Source organism: Micropterus dolomieu, linkage group LG06 (assembly GCF_021292245.1).
Source record: "Micropterus dolomieu isolate WLL.071019.BEF.003 ecotype Adirondacks linkage group LG06, ASM2129224v1, whole genome shotgun sequence".
Taxonomy (NCBI): domain Eukaryota; kingdom Metazoa; phylum Chordata; class Actinopteri; order Centrarchiformes; family Centrarchidae; genus Micropterus; species Micropterus dolomieu.
This window is the reverse complement of record NC_060155.1, coordinates 26,254,051-26,277,922: the sequence shown is the minus strand read 5'-3', so window position 1 is coordinate 26,277,922 and position 23,872 is coordinate 26,254,051. Positions and strand designations below refer to the sequence as shown.

At 38.3% G+C, this 23,872-nt stretch overlaps 1 protein-coding gene across 2 annotated transcripts in view; it reads left to right on the top strand.

The window, feature by feature from the left end:
* Window positions 1-23,872, top strand: part of brinp2 (bone morphogenetic protein/retinoic acid inducible neural-specific 2) — a 215,118-nt gene that overhangs the window by 78,851 nt on the left and 112,395 nt on the right. For both annotated transcript variants that reach the window (XM_046052382.1, XM_046052383.1), the window contains exon 2: window positions 9,451-9,915. In XM_046052382.1, coding sequence (XP_045908338.1) covers window positions 9,518-9,915 — 398 coding nt within the window. In that variant the 5' untranslated portion in view covers window positions 9,451-9,517. The remainder of the gene's footprint in view (window positions 1-9,450; window positions 9,916-23,872) is intronic.

The window sequence follows — 23,872 nt, the reverse complement described above, 5'->3', positions numbered from 1 at the left end:
GGTGACATCAAAGTTGAGTGATAATCCTGTGGGTTTGTTCCTTCACATAAATATTTATTAGTACATCTTCAATTGAAAGAAGTAGAAATGATCTACATTAAGTGTGTATATTGTTTGCTTGTGTTTTCAGACACTGATTTATTTGCCAGCTCACATTCCCATCTTGCTACTTTTTTAGGTGTGTTTGCTTTTTTATTCTCCTGGCAATTTCCTCTAGGACCATGTATTAAGTGGTTTCTAAAATGTGTCCTGCTTGACCACTCAGCATCACTAACCTGACTTTTTAGGAAAGGTATATTGACATAAGTGAATGTCATGTATATCCCAAACATAGCTTGAGGTACGCATATATTGCTGTAGGGTACGATGTAATATGAGTTACCCATCCCCCAAGGTCTTTTCAATTACCCACATTTGCTTTCTGCTGCTGCTGGCAGAATATCAACTGAAGCCCAGCAGATTCTGTGTGGACCTATTTGGGAGGGATTAAACTAGCAAGCAACTAATAAAGGATATGTTGCAGTATGCATATAGGGACTTTATGGGGCTGCTGATCAGCTTGTGTAATTATAGATGGAAAAACATGAAGGGAAATGCTTTACTTGAAAAGTGGGTTATTACCCACATGTCAAAATAGGGCCGTTATACATTTACATCAAATGTATCTATTTAGAATATTTGGATAATGACCTTGTTTTAAAATGTGGTAGCATATATTGTGGTAACAGCATTGATTCCATCAACAGGACCCAGATCAAAAAGTCTGTTTCCATAGGTCCTGCAATTTTGAGTCCTGACACATTACAAAAGGTTATGGAGGAAATAATGAAGAGAAAAGCTCAAACCATACTTCAGTTTGAAGGTAGAAGAAAAAGTGTGTTGAGTGACTGTTTACAGATGCCCACATAAGATGGCTGTGTGTTGGCCTTTTTTTAGCAGATGTACGCATGCGTAGTGAAAGTATAACCGGTGGGGAAAACGCCTTTTAAACTTTTAGTGTTTTTAATAAGATTTTACTGGTGACTCTATACAGTAAATGCAGTTTTTATGTTCCGCTGACCAATGAAAGTGAAGTTATGGCTCTATCCCCATTCATTTACAGAGGGACTTGCTAGTCCAAAATAACCGCCCAGAGGCATTACCAACATGGCTGCCAAGTGGCAGGACTTGCCTATAAGGACTATGGTGACAATACAATTCTTACATATTTTAAATGTTTGGGGTTTTTTAGCCATACTTTTTTACGCAGTAGCTTAAGGTTTTTAGTTATAACCAATTAAGTCAGTCTGAGACAAGTCTAAGCAGTTCTAGGACTAAGTCAAGACCAAATGGGCTAGAGAAGATCAAAACTGTCTTACTGCTGTTCATAGTTAGAGTCAAATGTATATATCCTCAGTACATATCTGATGATACGTACATATCTGTGTGGGACATAAATAGCCATTTCCGACACTAAGTGGTGGAGGGGTGGTAGCAAGTCGGACCCTGACCCAGGAGTCTGGCGTTCGGTTCCCGAGTCAAACAATAATTACACAACATTAGTTTTTGGTTTTTAGTTACGTTACAATAGGTTATCTTATGTGACATAAGTTACCATGCTACATCGTTGCTAACATTTGCTACGTTAGCTACATAGCGTTAGCTATCTCAGCTTAGGTTAGCTACACAGCTTTAGCTAGTATTGACATCCCCTCTGAGGTACTTCACTGCTAACCTTAACCATCATTAATTATAAATGTATGTCGACCGGTTAACCCTACATCTGCGCAGATAAAGTTAACATTCTTTGTGTTGCTTAGGTCTATAGGGACTGAACAGCGTAAAATTACACACAAAATGCTTAAAATGCATTGACATAGCACACCGAAATGTCCTTAAAAGTGGCATGCTATTTATACGCAATTCCATGATATCACATTGTGAGGTGGGATAATATGACTTTCAGCAGAACGTGCTGCAGACAGGCTGTTGTTTTCTTAATTATCAGCTGGTAAAGATGTTAGCACAGGTATTGATGGGCCTTAATTGACCATATGGCTGTTTGTTTGTCTTGCTGGAGATTGACCAGAGAACACACTGATAAGACACTAGCACACACTCACAGTAACACACATGGATGTATAATGTGCTGCAAAGGAACATAAACGCACACACACAGGGCCAGCGAAGCATATCATTTGCCGGGGTTCCAGGTTCCAACCACAGCCCATCAGAGTGTGTCTCCCTACATTATCAGCATTATGCTGACATTATTGCTGGCTCTGCTGCTTAGTAATCCAGCCATGCTTGTGTGTGTGTGTGTGTGTGTGTGTGTGTGAGGGGGGGGTTCCTACCACCTGCTTGTTCAAGAACAGATTCTGCCTGTAGCTGTGAGTCTGAGGAAAAGCCAATTACATGTTTCTTTTTCTTTTTTTAATCAGATGCCCTTTCATGCCTCTTTCTGTTGTCCTCAGCTGATTAATCCAGTCACGCTGTTTAATTGCAATGCACTTTTTTTTCTTTATACTTAATCATTGTTCTTTCCCTGGATTGTAAACACGTTTTTTTCCCTGCACAGCCTAGAAAGTGAGGCGAGCTCAGTAGGTGAAGACGAGGCTTCCTAATCATCTCTGTGGATTTTGAAAAGACCTCATAAAATATTGACAGCTACATGTGGGAGTTAGCTTGAACATGGTGATCAACCTTTTCGTGTTTTAATCATGATGTGTTTCTCCTTTTATGGGTTTGTCAACAAACCACTTTAAAAAAGTCTTCACCAGGCCCCAGAAAAAAAAACAACAACTTGCTGGCGTTAATGAGGGAGATCAGATGACGTGGCTTAAATTGATGCACACAGATTGCAGAGGTCTGCAATGAGATGCTGAGTGCCATTAAGTTGGGCCAAGTGTGTCTCTGATTGCCTTCAGTGTGTAGGAAGACTTGGATGGATTTTGTGTTCCACTGAAAATTGTCAAATTTATTTCAGAATATTTATGGTCAAATTACCATATTAATTACAAGGCTTGTTTGAAGAAAGTCTTGTTGTATTATTCTATTCAGTCAAAGGATGACTTCTTAAATGTCATATTGGCATTTCTCAATTGAAATTTCTTAAACAAGCTTGGCAAACTTCACTTGGCAAATATCACTTTCTGCAGATTATTACTTTGCTATACATGAAAGCTGGAAATACCACACACTGCAGCTAAAAGCAAAGATGTGGCAAAGCATCAAGTGCCAATAAATAGCTGTATGCATTCAAAGAGTGTGCACAGAGACACACAGGTCTTTCTGGTCTATTTCTGGTCAATCAACACACATCAGGCAGCCATTAGTTAGCAATCAGGCCTTTCTGTTACAGGTTGGAAATGTATAGATTTTTACATTTTAAGGTCCTTTTTCTGATGCAATTCATGTTGTGACACTTTGTTCAGGCAGTATAGTGGAATGTAAGACATCAATCTTAATTAGGGCTGCAAATAACAAATCTTTTCATAAGCCATTGAGCAGCAGGTTCTTTTTTTCGATTATTTCAATCGTTTAATCTATGAAATGTAAAAACAAAATAGGAAGAATTTTGTGATGCCATTATTTTTTTTTTTGTCTTGCTTTGTCTGTTCAACAAAAGTGAAGGAACAGTCAACGAGAGAGAGAGAGCTGTAATCCGTAAACTATTTTGATTGGGCTTTGGACTTTTTGAAGCACTGCATAGCATAGTTTTACCTTTAATCTGTGATGGCTGTCTCATATAAATGGTTCTAGTGTTTCGGAACGATTCATGTACTGTATTATTGGAGCTTGATATGGTGTCCTATTCATTGTAAGGAATGAATTTCCTATCGAAACTGGATGAATTATTGCAAATATAATAAATACAGTGGCATTGATGATAATACAAGGAGGTCATTTGGAATATTTTTTTTGTAGAAAAAATTAACATTTTATTGTTTCTGTCGGAGGATTTGTGTATAAGGAAATATTTTCTGGGCCCCTACTTTGTCAACTTCTCCAAAATCATCTCACAGCCCAGTAGTTTTGTGTGAGGCATGTACTCCTGCGTGTGTACAGCTGTGAGGGGTATGGACTGGAACTATGTTGGAAGATTTATGTATGATTTTTTATTTATTTAAACAAAAATGACAACAGAATGTTAATAGTTAAATAAAGCTACGGGTGGAGCCAGCGCAGAAAGTCTTCTTATAAATTCTGTTATTCACCAAATCGAACCTTTAACAAAAGGTTGAAAGAACTGAGAAATCTGGTATCCACTTTGTGCCTTCCAGCCAGCATTTGCTCTTCAACCCGCCAAACAGAGCCCACATTAAAATGTCGATCTGTGCTCCTCTCTGTTTCTTTTGTCTCCTCCTCCGGATACATCTGTCTCTCCTTCTGTCATTCTCTCTTAACCTCCCTGTTTGTCTCTCTTCGACTGTCATCTCGTGCCATTAGCATCAACCCTCCTCTGCTAGCTTTCGTACCGCTCTTACTCCTTCTCTCCGTCACTCTTTGTTTTCCATCATCATCTCTCCCCCACCCTCCACCCCCACCCACTCCGCCTCAGTGTGCGGTGAGCCTGAATTACAGGGGGGTAGAGCAGGTGCGCAGCTGGCTGGCTATTGCTGCTGACTCGCATAAATGCTGAGAGGTGAGTAGTGAGCTGCTGGGGTTGAGGAATACAGCTGGCCTCTAATGCTGATGGACCTCCCCCTGGCCTAATGTTTGCCAAGGGCCCGACCAGGTGCTCAGAAGCATACGCACACACAGAATCTGCACAGATACACATATCCGCAGCTACGGACACGAAACACATATGTGTGTCAGATCTAATAAGGATTCCCAGCTGTGGTAATTGCAGTACACAGATAGTGAGCTGATGAATTCTGCTGTAGGTTCCTGTGCCCTGCTGCAGAGAAAGGTTGTAATTTGTCTGACTCAGTGAAGAAAAAGGCCAGGACACTGTCTTCCCCGCATAATTCTCTGCCATCCGAACTGGAGCACGAATTACTTAAACAGGTTCTGGAGGTCAGGCCACTTTCACATTAGCCTTTGGCATGGTCACTCAGCGGCTGGGTGGCAAGTTTAAGGAACAAGCTCCGGTGGGAACGACTAAGCTGCACACTTTTTTCCAGCTTAACATTCTGTCAATCTGTCGGTCTATCCTGGCTTTATCCCCCCATCTCTTTCCCTCACCACCAGCAGCTTTTCCCATGTTTCTCATTTCCCTCCTTTTCCCTCTTGTCTCCTCCCTTTTTGTGCAAACATGGTACAACAACTTACTCCTTGCTTGCTAAGGCAATGGAAAAAATCCAATAAACATAAGCCGCTGCTCCCCCTTGACTCGTCTCTGAGACGTTATTTAAGCGCGACACGTGGTCGATTTTTCCATTCCACCTAGATACCCTCTCCCTCCCCCCTCTCCAATATGGATTTGAGATGTTCGTGCCTTTTTTCCTTACCTCCTGATCCCCCAAGTTGGGAGAGAGAAGGGTAAATACGCAAAGGGTATGTGAATAATTCAAGGCGAACATTAAATGTCAGGGCTAAAAATTCACAATTTCCCTCTATTGTCTCGCTGGCATTCGCGGCATGTTTTATGCATTTTATAATTAGCGGGCAAGTCTCAGAGGAAAGGAGCGGGGCAGAAGGAGGCCTGGCAGTTATGGGGATTGCTTATTTCTGCGAGAGGTGGCGTTTTAAGAAGTTACAGAACTTAATTTGAAAGGCAAATCTCTAAGCTCCTTGGAGTGGAAAACCATTGCAGGAATATTCTGAATCAATATCACTTCTAACATGTATGAGCTGCCTCACATGTACTGTGTATATATATATACATGAGGAGGGGTGGCACTTCCTATGTTGTGTTTTATCTCATTTGCAACATGCCTACTGTATAACCTTGTATACTCCTGGAATTGAATGGTTGGGTTTTATAAATGGGAGGAGGGGTTGAAATGGAGAGAAAGAATGAAAGAAGAAGAAATGAGTGGGAAAAGATAGCAGAAAGAGAATGACTGAGAGACATGACTGGGTGACATACACGAGAGAGAGAAAAAATAGGGGTGGGAGAGGTCTTGTAAGATTGAGATGCAGAGGATAGAAAGAATGAGGAGAATTGAACTATGTATGGCACACACCAAGGTCTTTGCTCCAAACATACCTCCTTTCCCTTTCCACTCTTACAGATTTCTACTCTCTATTATTTTTCCATCCTTTCCTCTCCTCATCTCCCCATGGCACTTTTCCCTTTACCACCGCATGCTTTCTCTCATCTTCTTTGGCTTTCACCCCTTCCGTTGTTCATCTCGCATCCAATTTTTTCTGTAAAATATCTTTTTTTCTCTTCATTTATTGTGAGTTTCATAGGTACAGTGCATATAGTCTCATTCCAGTTCATACATAAATGTTCTCAAATGCTCTCATACTGCCTGAAAGCAAATTAGATCACTGTAAAAATATATGTTGTGCTTAACTATGACGAGGCTACAAAAATATACTTTGATAGATATTACATACCATATGTCAGTATGTGTAAAACTGACATTACATGTTGATTGCTTCCTGCTTGGTTGGATTGCACTGCTCTCCAAAAGAGCTTGATGCAGGTGGGAGTAAAAAAAAACAATCCATTTGATGACTCAAAGACTGAAGACCTACAGTTGCTACAGTATCTGACAGATGCTTTGAATCATTATATTTTAGGCTTTGTTGTTAGAGCATGTATAATTCGGAGAAAAACAACAGTCATGGACGCTATGAATAGCCATGCTAATAAAAAATTGCCAAATTGCCGTTTTGTTTCAATTCATTCGTTCATGGTCAAGTTAGTAGATTTCTTGTTGGGAGGGGAGCTTATGTTGTTTTGTGTTGTAGTGAGTGATGTATGTGTCCTTCAAACGTCGATACAGAAGCTGCTGTAGTGGCTGCTAGGAGCTGTAAATGTTTTTCACAAAGATTAAAGTTAATTCTGTAAGATTTTTTGTAGAGCTGCAATTACCTCACCCACGCTTAATAATGTAACTGGTAAGTTATAAAAAACAGATGATATAACCTTTCTTTAAGCCGCCTACAAACCTGCGATTGGGTGACTGCATTTTATATACAATGTAGTTGAATATGAGTAAGAAGAAAAATAATAATTTCTTAAATAATCGCAAAAAACTGACTGATCAATAATTAAGGTAGGAGAGCTTGAACTTACTTTTAGCCCTAAGTAGTGTTAGTTGCCTGAAGTTGGAGCAGATCAGGAAACATTCCTATTAATTGTTTCTGTAAAAGTTTTATTTGTAAGGAAAAATTACCTATTTGTAAATTGTTTGATGTATGAGGACTTTATGATAATTTACTATACCCACATTAACATGGAAGAACATTTAGCAGCTTCGCCGGTTTATTTATCTTTGTCTCATGAACCTGTAAATAGTTTGTTTTCAGTATCACAGAAAACATTTTACAATCAGCACATTAAATAAGTTAAGGTAGTATTTTATAGTGTTCCAAAAATAGGCACTTATCAGTCTTATTCCATAGTATATGATTTTGGCCCCTCCCATGACATAACACAAATAGAAATTAGATATCCGTCCAGCAGGCACATTTTTATTTTAGACCAGCTTTACCACTGGGCATTACAGTACACAAAACAACATCAGCATGCTATCCCATTCACCAAATTTTCATCCTGCCTTTAGTTGCATAAATACAATCATTTGACAGATGACTTTGCTAATTGGCTTTTCAAACTGCAGTAATCTCACAGTGCAGCAAGCGAAAATTAAAAATGCAGCCCCTGAGTATTGTTTTTTCATGTCTGAGCCTGCATTTATCCACCTGAAATTAATTCTCTAATTTGTTTGTAAGATAAATAGGGAATACTTAGCATCCCAATCCACTTAAAGCATCTTCTCCGCTACTTTACATATCCGTTCTGAAATGCTGATTTGTCCCTGAAGACTCCACCCAGCAATCCTGCTAGTCATTAACAGTGAAATGAAGAGCAAGCCTCTACTTTTGTGAAGGGCACTGTAAAGTCTTTTCAAACTGTCACCTGAAGAAAGTGTTAATACAGTGCGTGTTTGTCTGCACTGACAACGTACAAGCAGTTTGATGCACCATGAGTTTGGTGTTAGACGATGAGAATTCACACTTCAGTTCTAATGTGATTTGTGATGATGTGTTTGGTGCGTGTTGCTAACACTCCTTGTCTGTATGGAGGCGGGTGATGACATCTTTGTCCATACACAAACAGCATTAAGAAACAGAGAGCCGTCAGTCGTGTCACTGTGGTGCCACTTTGCACATTCAACAGTGTGTTACAAGTGCTCCTTTTTCAATCATTCGGGAACTTTTAGTTAAGTAATTTAAATTTTGATCTCTAAAATCCATTTAGCATCATTGCAGACAGAGACATTGCAGTGCACCTCATACCAGTGCTAAACCATGAGGTTGGCTGAATTTTATTTGCCCTTCATTTGCAAAAACACATGCGATGTGAAGTGACACACCGATGAGAAAATTAATTTGCATGCAAACTCATGTTTGGACAAAGACCGACAGTCCACCTGGCAGATATTAATACTCATTAATAATAATATAATAATAATAATAACTAACCACTGTTCATGACTGACAGACAGCTCACAGCTCTGGCCTGTAGAGACTAGGAAACAAACAATAATGCACATTTACGTGATGTTTACCTGTCACTGAAAGTGGAAAATTGAACACCAAGTTACCTTTACTCCTGCCATGCCTGGCAGTCATAGCTAAATGGATTTATTTCATGCTCATTGTGTACAGGCTTTGTAGGAAATATAGGAGATCACTAACTGAAGATTATGGAGTTTGTGAGACTGTATTTTGTATTTGTATTCTGTAATACGCCACGTTTGCTGTGCATTTGGACTAACTTGATAAAACACAATGCATCAGATTTGTCATCCGGCTAATAGAGACACACACAGTATATGCGAGTACAGATAAGTGTACACAAAAGTGAATGAAATTCTGACATTCTGGATTTTATCCAGATATGAGACACTTGAAATGACAACCGTGCATGGGGCCCAAGACTCCATTTTAACAAGAAGCAGTGCCCTCATCAGTAAAATGTAATTTTTATGGCAACAAAATTTCTTTGGAGAAATGAAGGCAATATCCCTCTGACTTGTGCATCTAATTAAGTTCATGGTTTAATAACAATAATTATGTGTGTCTCTGACATGAAGAGAATACCTGTCGTACGCACATTTAGAGCAGGCATGAAAACAATCAGTGCTGTGATTGATGTTAACTTGATAAATACCACTTTGAGGGACATTATGCTGCTTTCATAATGCTGGACTGTAATCAGAAATGTCCATCAATCACATTCAAAACTATTAATTAAGAGAAATTCCTTTTTCTACAATAAAAATGCATTTCTACCTCTCATCATGAAATTAAACCTACATTTTTCTGTGTCTCCTTGTTCAGTCCAGTGGGAGGTGACTGTGAGAAGAAATGCCGGTCCTAGGTGCCCTAGTACATCACCACCTGGACCATGGCGACTCCTTGGCCAATGAGAAGAGAGAGGTGCTCCCATGGCTCCTCCTGTCTTGCTAGATGGTCGGCGTCCTCCTTGATGCTCCTATGGTTGCCGTGGGTGTTGCTATGGCTGCCGTGGCCCACCCGAGCTGAACAAGTGGGTGGCGGGGGACACGGTGGGAAGGCGCTCCACGGTTCCTTATCGTCCCCCTCTTCTTCTTCATCCTCGTCCTCCTCCTCCTCCTCTGCATCGTCCCCATCCAGCTCTTTGGCGTTGGGCTTTAGCACGAGGCAGAGTGGGGGGCAGCTGGACTGGCTGCTGTCAGAGAAGGGACCTTTCCACAGATGTCCAGAGTACACAGAATTCAGAGAGAGGTTCCAGCAGGGATTTTCTACCAGATACAAGATTTACAGGTGAGATGGGTCTCCAGGTGTGTGTGTGTGTGTGTGTGTGTGTGTGTGTGTGTCAGAGAGAAGAAGACAGAAGGATATTGTGTGTAGCAGGATTTAGAAGATCAACAGGTGGAAGGAAAACACGGTGCTCTCACTTACAGTATATCTTAGGCTATTTGTAATAAGTGCTTCCCGACCTTTTTGGCTTGTGACCTCAGTGTTACTGCTGTGATTTATTGCTGCACTTTTATAATGAATTGAAGGGGTAGCAGTGATAATAACATTATATAAATACACAGAAACAAACACTATATGTGTCATTTTTGCTTTGCCTTTTGTATATACAGAGGTATTTTTCTGTTGTTTTTCATTTTTCAATAACTCAGCACTAACACTAGAATTCAATCAAGCCCCGTCTGTGGGCGCATGTAATGGAAAAAAAATGTATTACCTTTACTCAAAACATGTATTATTGTCAAACACAGTGCTCCTGTATTAAAAATCTCTGGATAGGGATAAAACTAATTCAAGCAGCAGTATTATGATTTGTGCAACGTTGGATCACGGAATTGTGGGACAGCAATATCTCATTTCTTTTCATTTCAGGTGATTGTTTTTTTTTCAATGCTAAAGGAGAAAGGAAAGGGAGAAGTGAATCTTTACATAGCATTTAGTGAATTCCACTTTCTTAGTTTATCTGTATATTTATAGGTTTGGATATTTCATTACAAAATTAGCTGTTTTGTGTGTTTATTTCTGGTGTAAATTCACTTTACAGTGCTCTTACACTGCTGCTGTGATTCATGAGAACCTTGCTAATTTCACTCAGTGAAATGTATTCAGAGTTGGACTCTTTAAAGAGTTGGACCCTTTAAAGAGTGAATAAACAAGCATCAGAAAGAGTGGTAAATGTATTTTGTCTGGGAGATTAAAGTCAGAGCTTTAAATACTGATTCAGTGTAATCTGTGAATAGATACAAGAGGAGCTGTTGTTAATTGTGAACGACAGGCGCAGAATAGAGTGAACTGGTGTAGGTTGTGATTCTGTCATATTTTTCTTAAATCCCTCAGACTTTTTGCTGATTCTTTCTGTTCTAAATTGTGAGCTCAGCAGGATCAGGGGAAGCATGGTGCGGGGCTGAGAGTTGAAAGAGCATTTTATGAGCAAGCATTACAGCTCGTAATATGAAAAATAGAGTAGATATTTATTATAGTCATAGACACATGACTGTCCATACATCCAGCTTTTACTTATCTCAGGTGAATGTAACTTTCAGATGTTATAGGATTATGTCTGTCTGACAGCTCATAACTCCAAACTCATAAAACAATCTCTTTTTAAATATTCATATTTCTCTAAAATATCAACTTGAAACAATGAAAATTGTAGAATCACAGTTGCCATACTGCAATATCTTATCAGGAAAGATCAATAGATCACTCTCAACTGTGGATCTCTTGATCTCAACCAGATCTTGTATTAGTGCAAACAGATGCATATTCTAATATTTTAGATATAATTTGTTATTTGATAATATATTGATAAGGGAAATTCATTCTGTTACTAGATACTGCGGCTCAGTAATTAATAAATTGAACTAACAAATTGAACTAATTGAACTAGTAATAGTTCAATTAGTTCTGTTAGTGTGTTACTTTTTTTTGCACTGTACATACAGTACACTGTTATACCCCCCTAAGCTGGCAAACTCTGTACCTGTGGGAACACTAGCACTTTCAGGCCATTTCCTTAAACATCTCCACGCACACACACTGACATGCCTGAACAAAGGAAAGCAGCTAAATGTCTTTATCTTTGTACTATTTTTATCGACAAACAACAAAACCGTGCGTCATCATCTTGGTCAGCACTCACACAGAAAATCTAGTGACTCTGAGTATTTGCTGGTTATACATCCATTCTGTCCCCTCCTGCTCACTGTGATCACTGTGTTTTAATTGAGCTAACCTGGCAGTTCAGTGTTTCTTCTTTACATATTTTTCTGTTTCTGTTTCCAGAGTAAAAAATAGGGATTTGATCATAGCCAGAGATGTTTTATAAGTTTAAGAATCCCCAGTATAACTCTATAGGGAGAGCCCATAACGCCAAAGATGGCGGTTTTCCCACCCCTCCCGCTAGAAAGCTAATCATCTGCTTTTAACAGCTGAGGCGGGAAACTATTACTGAAAATATTTCAGCCAATTGTGTGATTCCACATGCATAGAAGTGTCAACAGTGGGGAAAATGCTTTTGAAACCTTTTTTTATGGCAAGGACATCAAACTTTTTAATAAAAAACAGATTCTATAAACATGCAAATATGGTTCAGTTCGGAGGTTTACCTGCTGGATGCATGCTGTTTTCTACTTTGCTGAAAAGTAAATTTGCAGTGTACGTTGGAGGCTTTAGGTTTTAACACTAAATTTGCATACTGGACCACAATTGGCTGTCCATACTAGTTTTTAATATCACAACAGTAGTTACACATTTTAAACTCAGATTCAAGGTGAGCACAGAGAAACATCCAAGTGAAAAAAATAGGTTGTACTGACTGATTAAAATGAGTGATCACAGAGAGGAGTAGAGGCAATAGAAAGTTGTCTTCTTAACCTTTCCCGATCTTATTTGACTTTATTTTATCCCTTTTATTTTATTCTATTTTACTAATTTTATATTTATCTTAAACGTGTATTTTAGTCTTTTCAATGTTTTCATGCTTTTATCTTGTATTGTTTCTGTATTATTGTCTTTTGGGTATTATTGTCTTTACACTTGTTAAAGCACTTTGTAACTTGTTTTTGAAAAGTGCTCTACAAATAAAGGTTATTATTATTATATTATTATTAACTACATACAGCCCTTGACCAGGCTGAAACAACCACTCGGTAGAACACTTTTGAAAAGCTACATTTCCAGGTTAGCGTGGACAAAAGACCAAGATACTGTAGTGAACAAGCCAGTGTGGGTTTGATTATTTTATATCAAAAAGGAGTAATCCAGAATCTCTCTTTGTCACTCCCTGAGATACAAGGAGGGGGGTTGAGATATCAACCCTGAACAGACAACTGAAGTACCCCAAAGGGCGGGATGAAAGGTTTGCTCCACTCCCAAGTGCTGCTTGGGCAGTTTCAGCCATAAAACCTACCACTTCCGGTGAATTTGAGATAACAGACTCTATGCATGACTATTAAAATGACAATATTAACCTTGTCCAGAGACTAACCTCAACCTGAACCAGGCTGTGAGGACCTCAGCAGCCATAAACTAAACAACCTCTAAACACTCCCAAGACCAAGAGGGCAGGGTAACCATGGTAACGAAGTTCCTCTTTCAGATTACCTCAGACATTAAAGACCCCCTTCTTCAGTCTTGATTTCCTACCCCACCAAAGAGCCATTAATTTGGACTCTTAACATGCCCTCTCACTTCTCACACCTAGTTGTGAAGAAAGCCAGACGCCAGTGGAGGACACTGCCTCCTTATAAACTTGCCTATTACCTTGTTTAATTAAATAATCTTTAAGTTACTTAGTAGTTCTCGCCACTTCAATTTGAGAAGTTCTATTACCAATGTTCTTGTTAAAAGCTATGTTGTGTGTGAATTTTGCAGTGCTCTTAATCTTTATCAATGCTCGCCAACATTTCTGCATTTAATTCATGTTGTAACTAATGCTTTGTTCCCAGCACCTTTATATACTCTCTTAGAAATGATATGATACAGAATTATTACGTGTTAAATAACCGAGGGGATCCTTTGTTCCTCTCTTGGAACCAGTGCCCCCCAGAGGACAAATTAAGTATTACATGTCATTGTTTTAATGTCTCTCACGCTGTTTAATGTCACTGTATTTTATTGTTCGAAATCTGATGCTATGTTCGTATAACTTGCTTATATATTTTCTAAGTAAGAACGTTTAACAGCCAATATTATCCAGGAAGTATTTAGTCAAGATTCTCTTTCATCTGCTGTGATCCCCACAAAATGTTTTAACTATTATGATTGACAATAACTTCCTTTCCTTTATCAAATGCTTAAAACTAAGCAACTGTTTGTTGCTCTTCGCTCTGCACGCTTACGGAGCGTGCTCCCTGTCCAAGCATGGGCAAGATTTCGGCCCGGCATTGTCCAGCAGTACTTATTACTTACTATATCCACGCGAAGCTTCATTGAATTTACTTTGTTTTGTTTTGTTTGTTAAGAGTTATCAGACCGCAAGTCAAGCAACTTTGAAGTCAGGAACAACCAAGCGTTATTTCAATTGAATTAACTTCTGCTGCTCTCACCGAAGTTCGGACTCAGCCACGTGGGTCCGTTATACCAGCAGTAATCCTGAGGACATCAAACCAACGAACTAAGCCTGGGCTGACCGCCCCTTAATGCGAGCGTTTTTCCCACGACTACCAGCCAGCCAAAGGACTCCGGATAATCCATCGGCCAAAACTCGACACATGAACGAGCTAAGCCGACAGTGAGCCTTTGTCAGACGGTGGATAAACTGAGAAACAACAAGCAGTAAGGCTTGAACAACCTACATTCTGTGGTTGAGATGATGTCCTTTATTTTTAATCCTTAATCATTTTAGCCTAAAACTCCTAGCCAAATTTAACTTAGCTATTATCATAACTTGAGTACATTAATTCTCTTTCTCTCTTAGACTCAAATCCTTTCACAATAGACCAACTAAACTCTCATTGAACTTCATCATTCTCATTGATTGCATTCTGTTTGTTTAATCCTTATTGTTGTATGTCTTTGATATATTTAAACTCACTTTGTATTCACCTTAGTTAGTTAATAAATTTCACCATAATCACAGGAACTGTGTGTGTGTGTGTACTGTTTAAATCCAAAGTCACTGGACGGAGGATTCACGACTTTGATTGAGATTGACTGATTAAATTTATAGAAATCATTAAGCAATTACAACTAACTGATCACTAGGAATAATTGTGTAATTATTAAAACCATACCCAGGGAGTCCTGAGACCCTGGGCGAACGGAATTTCAGGTGGTGCCCCGAAAAACGAGAGTTTTATGAATTAATATTTCAGAATATTAATATTCATCATTTTATTAACAGTAGCCTACGTAGGTACACTACAATGCAAAGTAAAAGATGCATTTTGACTTTTAGCCAGCTGCATCTGGATGAACTGTGAGAATTTTTACTTTTTTAAAAAAGCGAATTCAAAATAGTCTCTGGATATTATTAATTCAGCATCCAAATATTAAAATTTCAGTCACTTTTCTTTACTCCTGCACTAGAGTACATGTACAGAAGAGGAAACAAAAATAGCTCATACACAATGTTAAGCATTTTATGTCCTGTGATTCTTGGAATGCCACCTAGAATCTCCCTTTTGGGCCAAACTTTTTCCCTTCCTGAGACGACAGTGTGCCAAGACAGGAGGTTTGTCGAGAGGCTGTTCGTTGTGTGATCTATAAATAATGTAGTGGAGTCCTGCGCCAGGTCCAGAGTTCATGTAGGATCCTATCACCATTATCATTACTCCAAATTGAATGCCAAATGTGATATATACCGCATCCGCTGAGACTGCAATTTTTATTTCCATTTCCTAAACTTGGAATATATATTCAGCGTTATTTCCTTAACCGTCCTCCCTCCTTCCCTCCATGAGCTCTTTAAAAATAGCTTCTCTTAGCTCGTAGCCTTGAAAGCTGTCACACCCGTCAGATATGTAGCCTTGCCTGAAAATTACATGTTCTAATTATCTGTGGCAATTTTTTGTTCTTTGACTGTTACAGGAGTTGACTGTGAGTATGTTTCAAAAGACAAACATTTTGAATTTAATCATACAGGCTCTCACTTCACTGTCTCCCTCTCTCTGGCTCGCTGCCTTTTTGTTAACTTTTATTGAGGAAAAGTCAGCTGAGCATGTGAAGATATCTGACGGCCTGGTTCGCAGTTACACAGTCACTTATACTCCCCTGCTGCATGTCTCAGTTATTTACTGATCCTCTGGTCACTTGGACAGCAGGAGGTTAGAAATGCCTCGTTCAAAGGCACTTTTAAGTCTTTTAGCCGACCAATTACTTCTATGTGTAGTCTATTCACTGTTAAACTTGAGGGGTTTTTCTTTCACAAATGGAAATTCTGCTGTCTACTCTTCGTTTCCGTCTCCATCTACCTCAACTTGAATCAAATGGAAATGACAGCATCACTTATAGATGAAGGGGAAGTATACTCTGAAATGGCAGGTGAAGGTTTCGTGACATAAGTGGGACAGATTTGTCATACGACTCTGCTTTTAGCTGCAGGACACTTTCAGTGATCATTGAGAAGCCAACATGGCAAACTGCTCCAGATAGTTTTCCTTACTTCATTTTTAGTTTTTGGCAAATACTCTTTTGTTTGTTCTTTGGAACAACACCGCCAACTTCATGCAATTTACTCAGTAAGACAATGCACTGTGTAAACAAGGTAGTATTAACATGGACCATTTGTATATGTCCAGAGAGCTGTGGCTGATTTTTCCCTGTTTTTGCATTATACTGCTTTGTCTCTCCAAAGGCAACTTGTAAGTCATCTGGTTCAGATGGTAGTTCCCTTTGCTGGTCTTTTGTTTTTATGCAGATTCAATGGATGTTAGCAGCCAGCAAAGTTCACATTATCAATTATCAGTGCAGTGTGTGAATGTTTACTGCAAGACAGCAGAATTCAAAAAGCTCAGCATGAATGAAGAAGCTGATTGTTGACATAAGATCATATGAAGGTTTATCGATACTCCTGAATCTCCTTTTTCTGAAGACTTAAATTAAGTCCTGGCTGTTATAGTATTTTGTATTGTTTGTTAGATTAGATAAGATTAACTTTATTGATCCCATGCGTGGACATCTAAATTTCACAACAACAAAAGAAACAGCTGCATAGGATAGATAAGTAAACTAAAAACCTATGATATTAAGAGTTTTGAGTTTAATTTATTAAAGTTTGACATGGCAGGGTACAGCAGCATTAGAACACAGTTTTTAAACAGTTAATCCTGCAATACGCCACTTAACAGCGACAACATCATTTGCAAAAGCATGAAATTAAGAGCATAAATCCAAGAATGACTAGGTCGTTTATAAAAGAGCATTGTCATTTTGAACTTAGTTTAGCTTGAACAAGAAGCAGAAGCCATATTTGTGTCTCTATATAGTTGCTTTCCCCACAGTCTGTAACTCTTACTAAGGCACTGTATGAAAATTATGGTGACCTGGACTGGACTAATGTTTCAATTTATAAAAAAGCAAGGCAAGGCCATTAGAGAAAAACTGCAGTGCAGTGCAAACAGTATTGAGCTGGTCAAATGTGTTTCACCATTACTTACTAAAGCGCATAAAGAATTTAGGATAGTTAATGTGTTAATGGAAGAAACATTTTCACAAATCCAAATTGCACTAATGAAGTAGCAAAAAATATGCCAGAAATAAAAAAGTAGTGCATCCTGTATGCCAAATATTCCAGCCACATGCTGTTATTGAATTAAGCTACTAAATGAATATTAATGTTACTTAAGGGGTATTTAAAAAAGAATCTTACAAAATGGAATAGAATATAAATATTGGATGAGAAAAACTTTTGCTCTCCAAACTACTCTCCACTAACAATTTTCATACAGTACCTTAACATAAAACTCAAGTTAAAATGGAAGGTTTGATCATCTTTACTCAGTATTACTTGATGGGTGGTGACAGTGGGTTCAATTCCCTACTGTGACACATCCACCAATGTGTCCCTGAGCAAGACACTTAACCTCTAGATGCTCCATAAGCGTGCAACCTCTGACATATATAGCAATTGTAAGGCACTTTGGATAAAAATGATAGGCAAATGAATAAATGTAAATAAAAATGTACTTTTGGGTTAAAATCCCTTCCATGTTGTGTCGGAATCTGCACAATTTAAATTGTCTCACTGTGCCCATTGACACTGAGGTCATGTCCTTGATATTCCTGGGTATGTGAGGGTTTTGGCAACATGTTACTAAGTGAAACACTCAATTGGTTGAAATCAGGTGGTAAAAGTCTTTTGGGGTAATGATCAATGACCACATGAACTCAGCGACCTGTTTAAAAATTGTGTATTTTAATGACCAAATAGTATAAACATTAGCTTACTATCTAGCCATCATTCTAACCAGACAGAAACCCTCATGACCCCAGTATTTTTAAAATCAGGGTTATGGCCTTGCTTGTGGCTGTATGAACAATGACTGCAGTCTATCAGCAACAAAGGTAGGAAGTAGCATGACTTGGTTACAGCCCTCCCAAACATTTAAGGGATGAGGTTAGGTTGGTTAGATGGTATACAACTGTCTGACTTAGATAATCTAGATCTGTGAACCGTAACACTAGACTTAACCAAGTTGTTTTATTTGCCTAAACCTAACCTCAGAGGTTTCAGGTCAGACATGCTTTTTTTTTGGTTATGTTGTTGGAACGCACTAACAAACAATGTTGTCGTGATGTTTGGGGTGTCAGATCAGAAGGTAGTGCCGATAAACTTCATTGTTTAGGTTGGAGGACTTTTGAATCTGAGCACGATTTGAATTGATTTTTTAATTACATTTTGGTGACAACCTGACTCAATTGCTGCCTTGTCTATGTTTGAAAGCAAGAAAAGCCATTATTTTAGATATGTTCAAGTCATCACTCACATGCAACTATCCTTTTATGTCAGAAATAACTGCTGCCTCTCATCTCTCCTCCTTGCTATCAGAGATTTATGGCCACCTACTTTGTGAATGCATTCCTACATTTGTGGGATTTGATTGAGATTTGATTGCTGCATCCCCCGCTACCCACAGCAACAAAGCACTTGTACATTTCAGCCAACACATCCTACTCGGAAGTATTCCTCAAGAACACTGGCACACTTACTCCCAATTTGTATGAAAACAATGGCAGTGGCAGTGAAACAAGGCCAGCGAGGGCCTGCCATGCCAGAAAGCCATGACTACTTTTTCATAAGACAAAAACTAAAAACAACCTTATTTAAAGCTTCAACTCCAGATTGTCAAATTCCATATTGAGAACATATAAACTTATTTTTTGTTATTATTATTAATATTATTTTTACAAAAATAGCTTTGCTTCTGACTTGAAATATGAGATATTAAACATTTTCTGTGCTGTAATGGTAATGTTAATCAGTGTAATTCTGAGTAACGACAAACATCATTTCATGAACATTTTCCCAAATCTGAACATTGACAGTGAAGATAATGTTCGTGATAGAACAATGGATAGATGAATGAATAAACTAACAGTCCGGATCAAACCCATAATGTTGCAATTAGACCATAATGTTTAATTATACGTGCTGATAACTACTTCTTTTGCATGTCATTGAATACGCCTGCAATAAAATCCGAATATGGAGTCACACAGTGAAAAACAGTGGCCTCATGACGTGTGAAAAACACTTCTTTTGTGTTTCTAATTGTGCTCCTGTGACCTTACTGATGCTAATATCTGATTATCATTAAGGAAAATAAGTGCTGGCAGGCTTTTCTCTGCATTAACTTTCCACAGAGCAAGAGCAAAATTGGCTGTTCTCATTAGCTTTTAATAAGGGGTAATGGAGATGGGAATACATGTTAGCCACATTTTCCTGGGTTAAACCTAATCCGTTAAATCCTTTAATCTCCTAATCGCACAAGTTACATCAATTGCTACAGCTGGAAAACTATGGATGGGTAGTGATTGTCTGCTCTTCCCTGTGAGGTTGCTATCTTCTCTCTTATGGCTGTAGACTGTGGAAAAACCCCACTCTAACTCCACATGAGAGGCACTGTTTAGAGGAAGTCCATTAGTGGAAATTACATATAAATCTTCTTTTTTTTCCGGCACTCAGGCTTGTAACAAATCACATGTCCTTAGCTCTGCTATAAAGAAATCCAGGGATGGTTTAGAATAGTATACTCAAGTAAAAGTATTGTTACTTGTGTAAAAATGTACTTGGATAAATGAGTAAATGTCACTTTTTTGAAAAGGGAAAAGATAAAGAAAAAAATATTAATATGATGATATGTTATAAAGAACACCGTTAGGCTGCATAATATATTGCATTAAATGTCAGTGTATACACTAGTGGATATATAGACCATATAAAAGAAGTGGACATAGCCACAGTCACCCATTGGTTTGTGGACTAACATTTTGAAGCATCGACCTTGACACTTTGGCTGTCACATTCTTGTTTTTTTGGAACCAGAGGTGATTATATTTGGACAAGAGGGTGGAGGGGAGGGAGACTCATTGCTATGCCTGACAGGTTGCCGTAGTAGCGAGCTGTCAATCACAAGGTGACCGCCACCTAATGCATACCCTGCTTTATCATCTATTTTACTCTGAATGGTACCGTAATTTAAAAAAATTAACATCATGTTGTATTGAAGAAGACTTTAAACTATTGATTGAGACCATAAACACCTTAAGATAGTGTTTACTGAGGTAATAAATCAAGTAAGAAGTAGGGTCATTTTCTTAAGCTTGCATACAATTTGGCTTTTTTTGCAAGCAGTATAGTTTTGGCCATTAGAAAGAATGCAGGTTTAAGGCACCTCCGCATTGGCTTTTTTCAGACATGGAGCTTCCCGCTTATAATTCACCAGAAAAGAGAGCATAATTCAGACAATTAAACAAAAATGACCAGCAACAAATAAAGTGTACAGACACAACAGAGGGTGCACCACACATAATTAAGCCACACAAATGACCTCTTCTTATAGAATCAGCTGTAGAATGAAACATCACTAAGGCAGACAACACGGAGACGTATGGACAATATAAACTCACAAACACACAAACACACAAGCAAAGGAGAAACTACACAGTCCTCTCAGCCTGTACGTCCCAATATAACCAATCCGCTTAGCCTCTTTGTCCCACTGCGGTCCATTTTCAAACATTTTGCGCTGAAGGAGGCTCCACAGTCACAGTGACAAAAATGGTCAGAAACAGGAGAGAGGCCTCACAGAAGGTACCTTTCTTTAGTTCCATTCTTTTTAAGCTGCTCTCACTGTAGGCATGCTTACTCACTTACAGTTCCAAGAACAATTTCCAGCAGACAACAAAACTGAACAAAGATTGTTAGACATAAACTTATTATATACATGTATAAATATATAACAATCATGACCAACAACATACAATATATACTTTGTTTTTGTACATTATAAAGTAAGTTTGAAAATAATAAATACACATTTTTATAAGCATTCTTGACATAAACTACTTTAGGACTTGGTCTTGAGTTGGGACTTAATAATCAGACAGTTATGAAACCTCATTCTAGCAATTACATAACCTGCTCCTCAGTGAAAAACAGATTTGATTTGTACTAAGTGACTCAAAAGCCATTATAAAACTTTTTACTGTGTAATGGTTCAAAGCTCAATATAAGTATGTATTTTTCTCAAATCAAGCAAATCAAGCATGTGTCCAACAAGGATAAGTACATTATTACCTGGCTTGAATCCATCAGAACTCTCTAAAGGACCTCAATGGGGGTCTACATGCAGAGGAACATTCATTTGCTTTCACCTCAATCTCTCTATAAGTTAGAATAATCAGACCAAGCGTAAGTTAAGTATCTACTGCAGAGCAAATTGGTATTTAACCGTTAGTTACATCCCTAATTTGCTACAATCATGTCCCTAACTTAGTGCAAGAGTTCTCTTGAAGTTGGAATGAATTTCTCATATGGAATTCCATTGTCCCTGACATTGAAGGGGTTTAGAAACCCCTGGTTCAAATATCCTAGCAATCAACCAGTTATAGTAAGAAAGGACCTGCCCGGTATCGGTCAGGACGATCGATTTATCCACACCAAATACACATCAAACACCAAGCATCTAAATGAACTTATATCATAACATAAATAGCTCTGTAATCTCTGTACATGGCTACATTTATTGCCTTCCAGAGATCTCATATGTCGTCCTACACCGCAGTCCGACCACTCGAAGCTCAGCTCCAGCTCTGATCAGCTGTGTAAGCTCATATCACTCAAATCACAAAACTCACAGACTTGTTAGCAGGATAATAATAATAACATACACATCAATATACATATACAGCTACTCTTCGGTTTCGTTTCTCTCGTCAAAATGAAGAAGTGAAGAAATGTTGCTTTGGAACAGACGGTCTTTATCATCGTCATCTACAGACTGACCCGTAGGACGTACACAGTCATCCAATATATGTTCTGTTCTCAAGTTGTTGGCCTGTAAATCATGGAAGTGCTTTTGGTCACAGGAATGTTGATCAATATTCACTGTTTTTATCAATATTTCAATCTTTTGGAAGCTTTATGTTATTTGGAACGTGGTTGTATGGACAGAAATAGTGTTTTGAAGAAAACTCCCAATAACAGTGAGTAAATATGGCCAAAAAAATGGACATTCGCTTGGTTTATTTTTGAAAGATTGTGTAATATCTGTTGTATATTAGTTTATTTTCATCAAATTCACAGTTACATTTGTATTCCATGTGTATTAATGTAAATGTAGGAAATCTGGACATGTTTAAAGGCAAACTAAAGACATACCTATTTAACCAAGCTTTTAACTGAGCTGTATTTTGGGTGGGGCGGGGATTGATTGTTGGGCTTGACCTGCTTTTTTTTTTTTTTGTAGTATTTTAACTATTTTAAATGGTTCTATAGTGTGAAGTACTTTGTGTTACATGTATTTGTATGAAAAGTGCTATATAAATAAAGATTGATTGATTGATTGATTATAATCTACAGGATGATGGTTTTGATGGTGATATTCATATTAAAATATAGATTTTATACCAGCCCAGAATGAAAATATATTTTTCTTTATTGCATCTCCATTTACTCTTTAATTGAAAAATAAATAGGTTCATTGGGATGTTATTTTAGACGTTTTTCCTGGAAATAGGTATCTGTTTCCAAGAGGTTAACTTAAACAATATAAAATAATACATTTTGATTGTGATATTTGAAACAGTGAAGGGAACGTGGAGTTAAGCGTACCTGGCTGGATTTGTAAGAAAATATCACTGCAGGGAATAATCACAGTTTTCAATTTTCATCAACAATACCTGTCCAGCAGTTCTTATAGAGATGGGGACAGGGGCTCTGCTTAATTTTCATTTCTACTTCTGGTGGACTTGAGACAGATTGGCTGCTGATGAGACACAGGATGGGATTGGAGGGTTGTGGGCTTCTTCTGTAGTCCACAACATCAGAGACACAGAAAGCTTAGCGTGGACAGAGCAGCGGGGCAGAAACAAGCCTGTGGCTCTGTGATGGAAACAGTCAGGAGGCAACAGCCTGCATAGCAGGAAACACTTGCCTGTTGGGCATACTGTGTGTGTGTGTGTGCGTGTGTGTGTGTGCGTGCGTACGTGTGAGACCTGCATTATGTTGGTCAGCCACACATACACATACGCAAACACAGAAGGTCTTTGGAGTCTGTTTCTTATGTTAACCTCCCTATGTCATAAAGGGATGAAACAAAAGAAGAACCAACTGCTGCACACATTATCACTGCTGGTGCTAAGCATCAATTGGGTTCAAACACAGAACGAGATAGAGGCATAAATGAAGAGAACACAGAGAAAAACACTGTATAACACATAGGAATAGACATATGAGTACATGTGATTTGAAAGAATAAGGCAAAGGGGCTAAGTATGTTTGTATTTTACACAAAAATGATGATGATTGTGTTCTTCATGATGATATTTTCACAAATAATTAACTCAGGCAAAATGTACTCAGTGATTAGTGTGTATTTTTTTTAAGAGGAGTAAGCTCAATTTCTGTTTGTTTATTGAAATTTATTTAAATATAAAGTTTTAGTTTCAATCATTTTACTTCTCTTATGCCTCTACTTCATCAGGCTCCTGAACTTTGGTCTAGAAGTGATGAAGTTGTGGTCCTTTCTCATTTTGTGAGACAAATATTCCTATTTGTAAAGGTCTGAAGGAGGGCCCT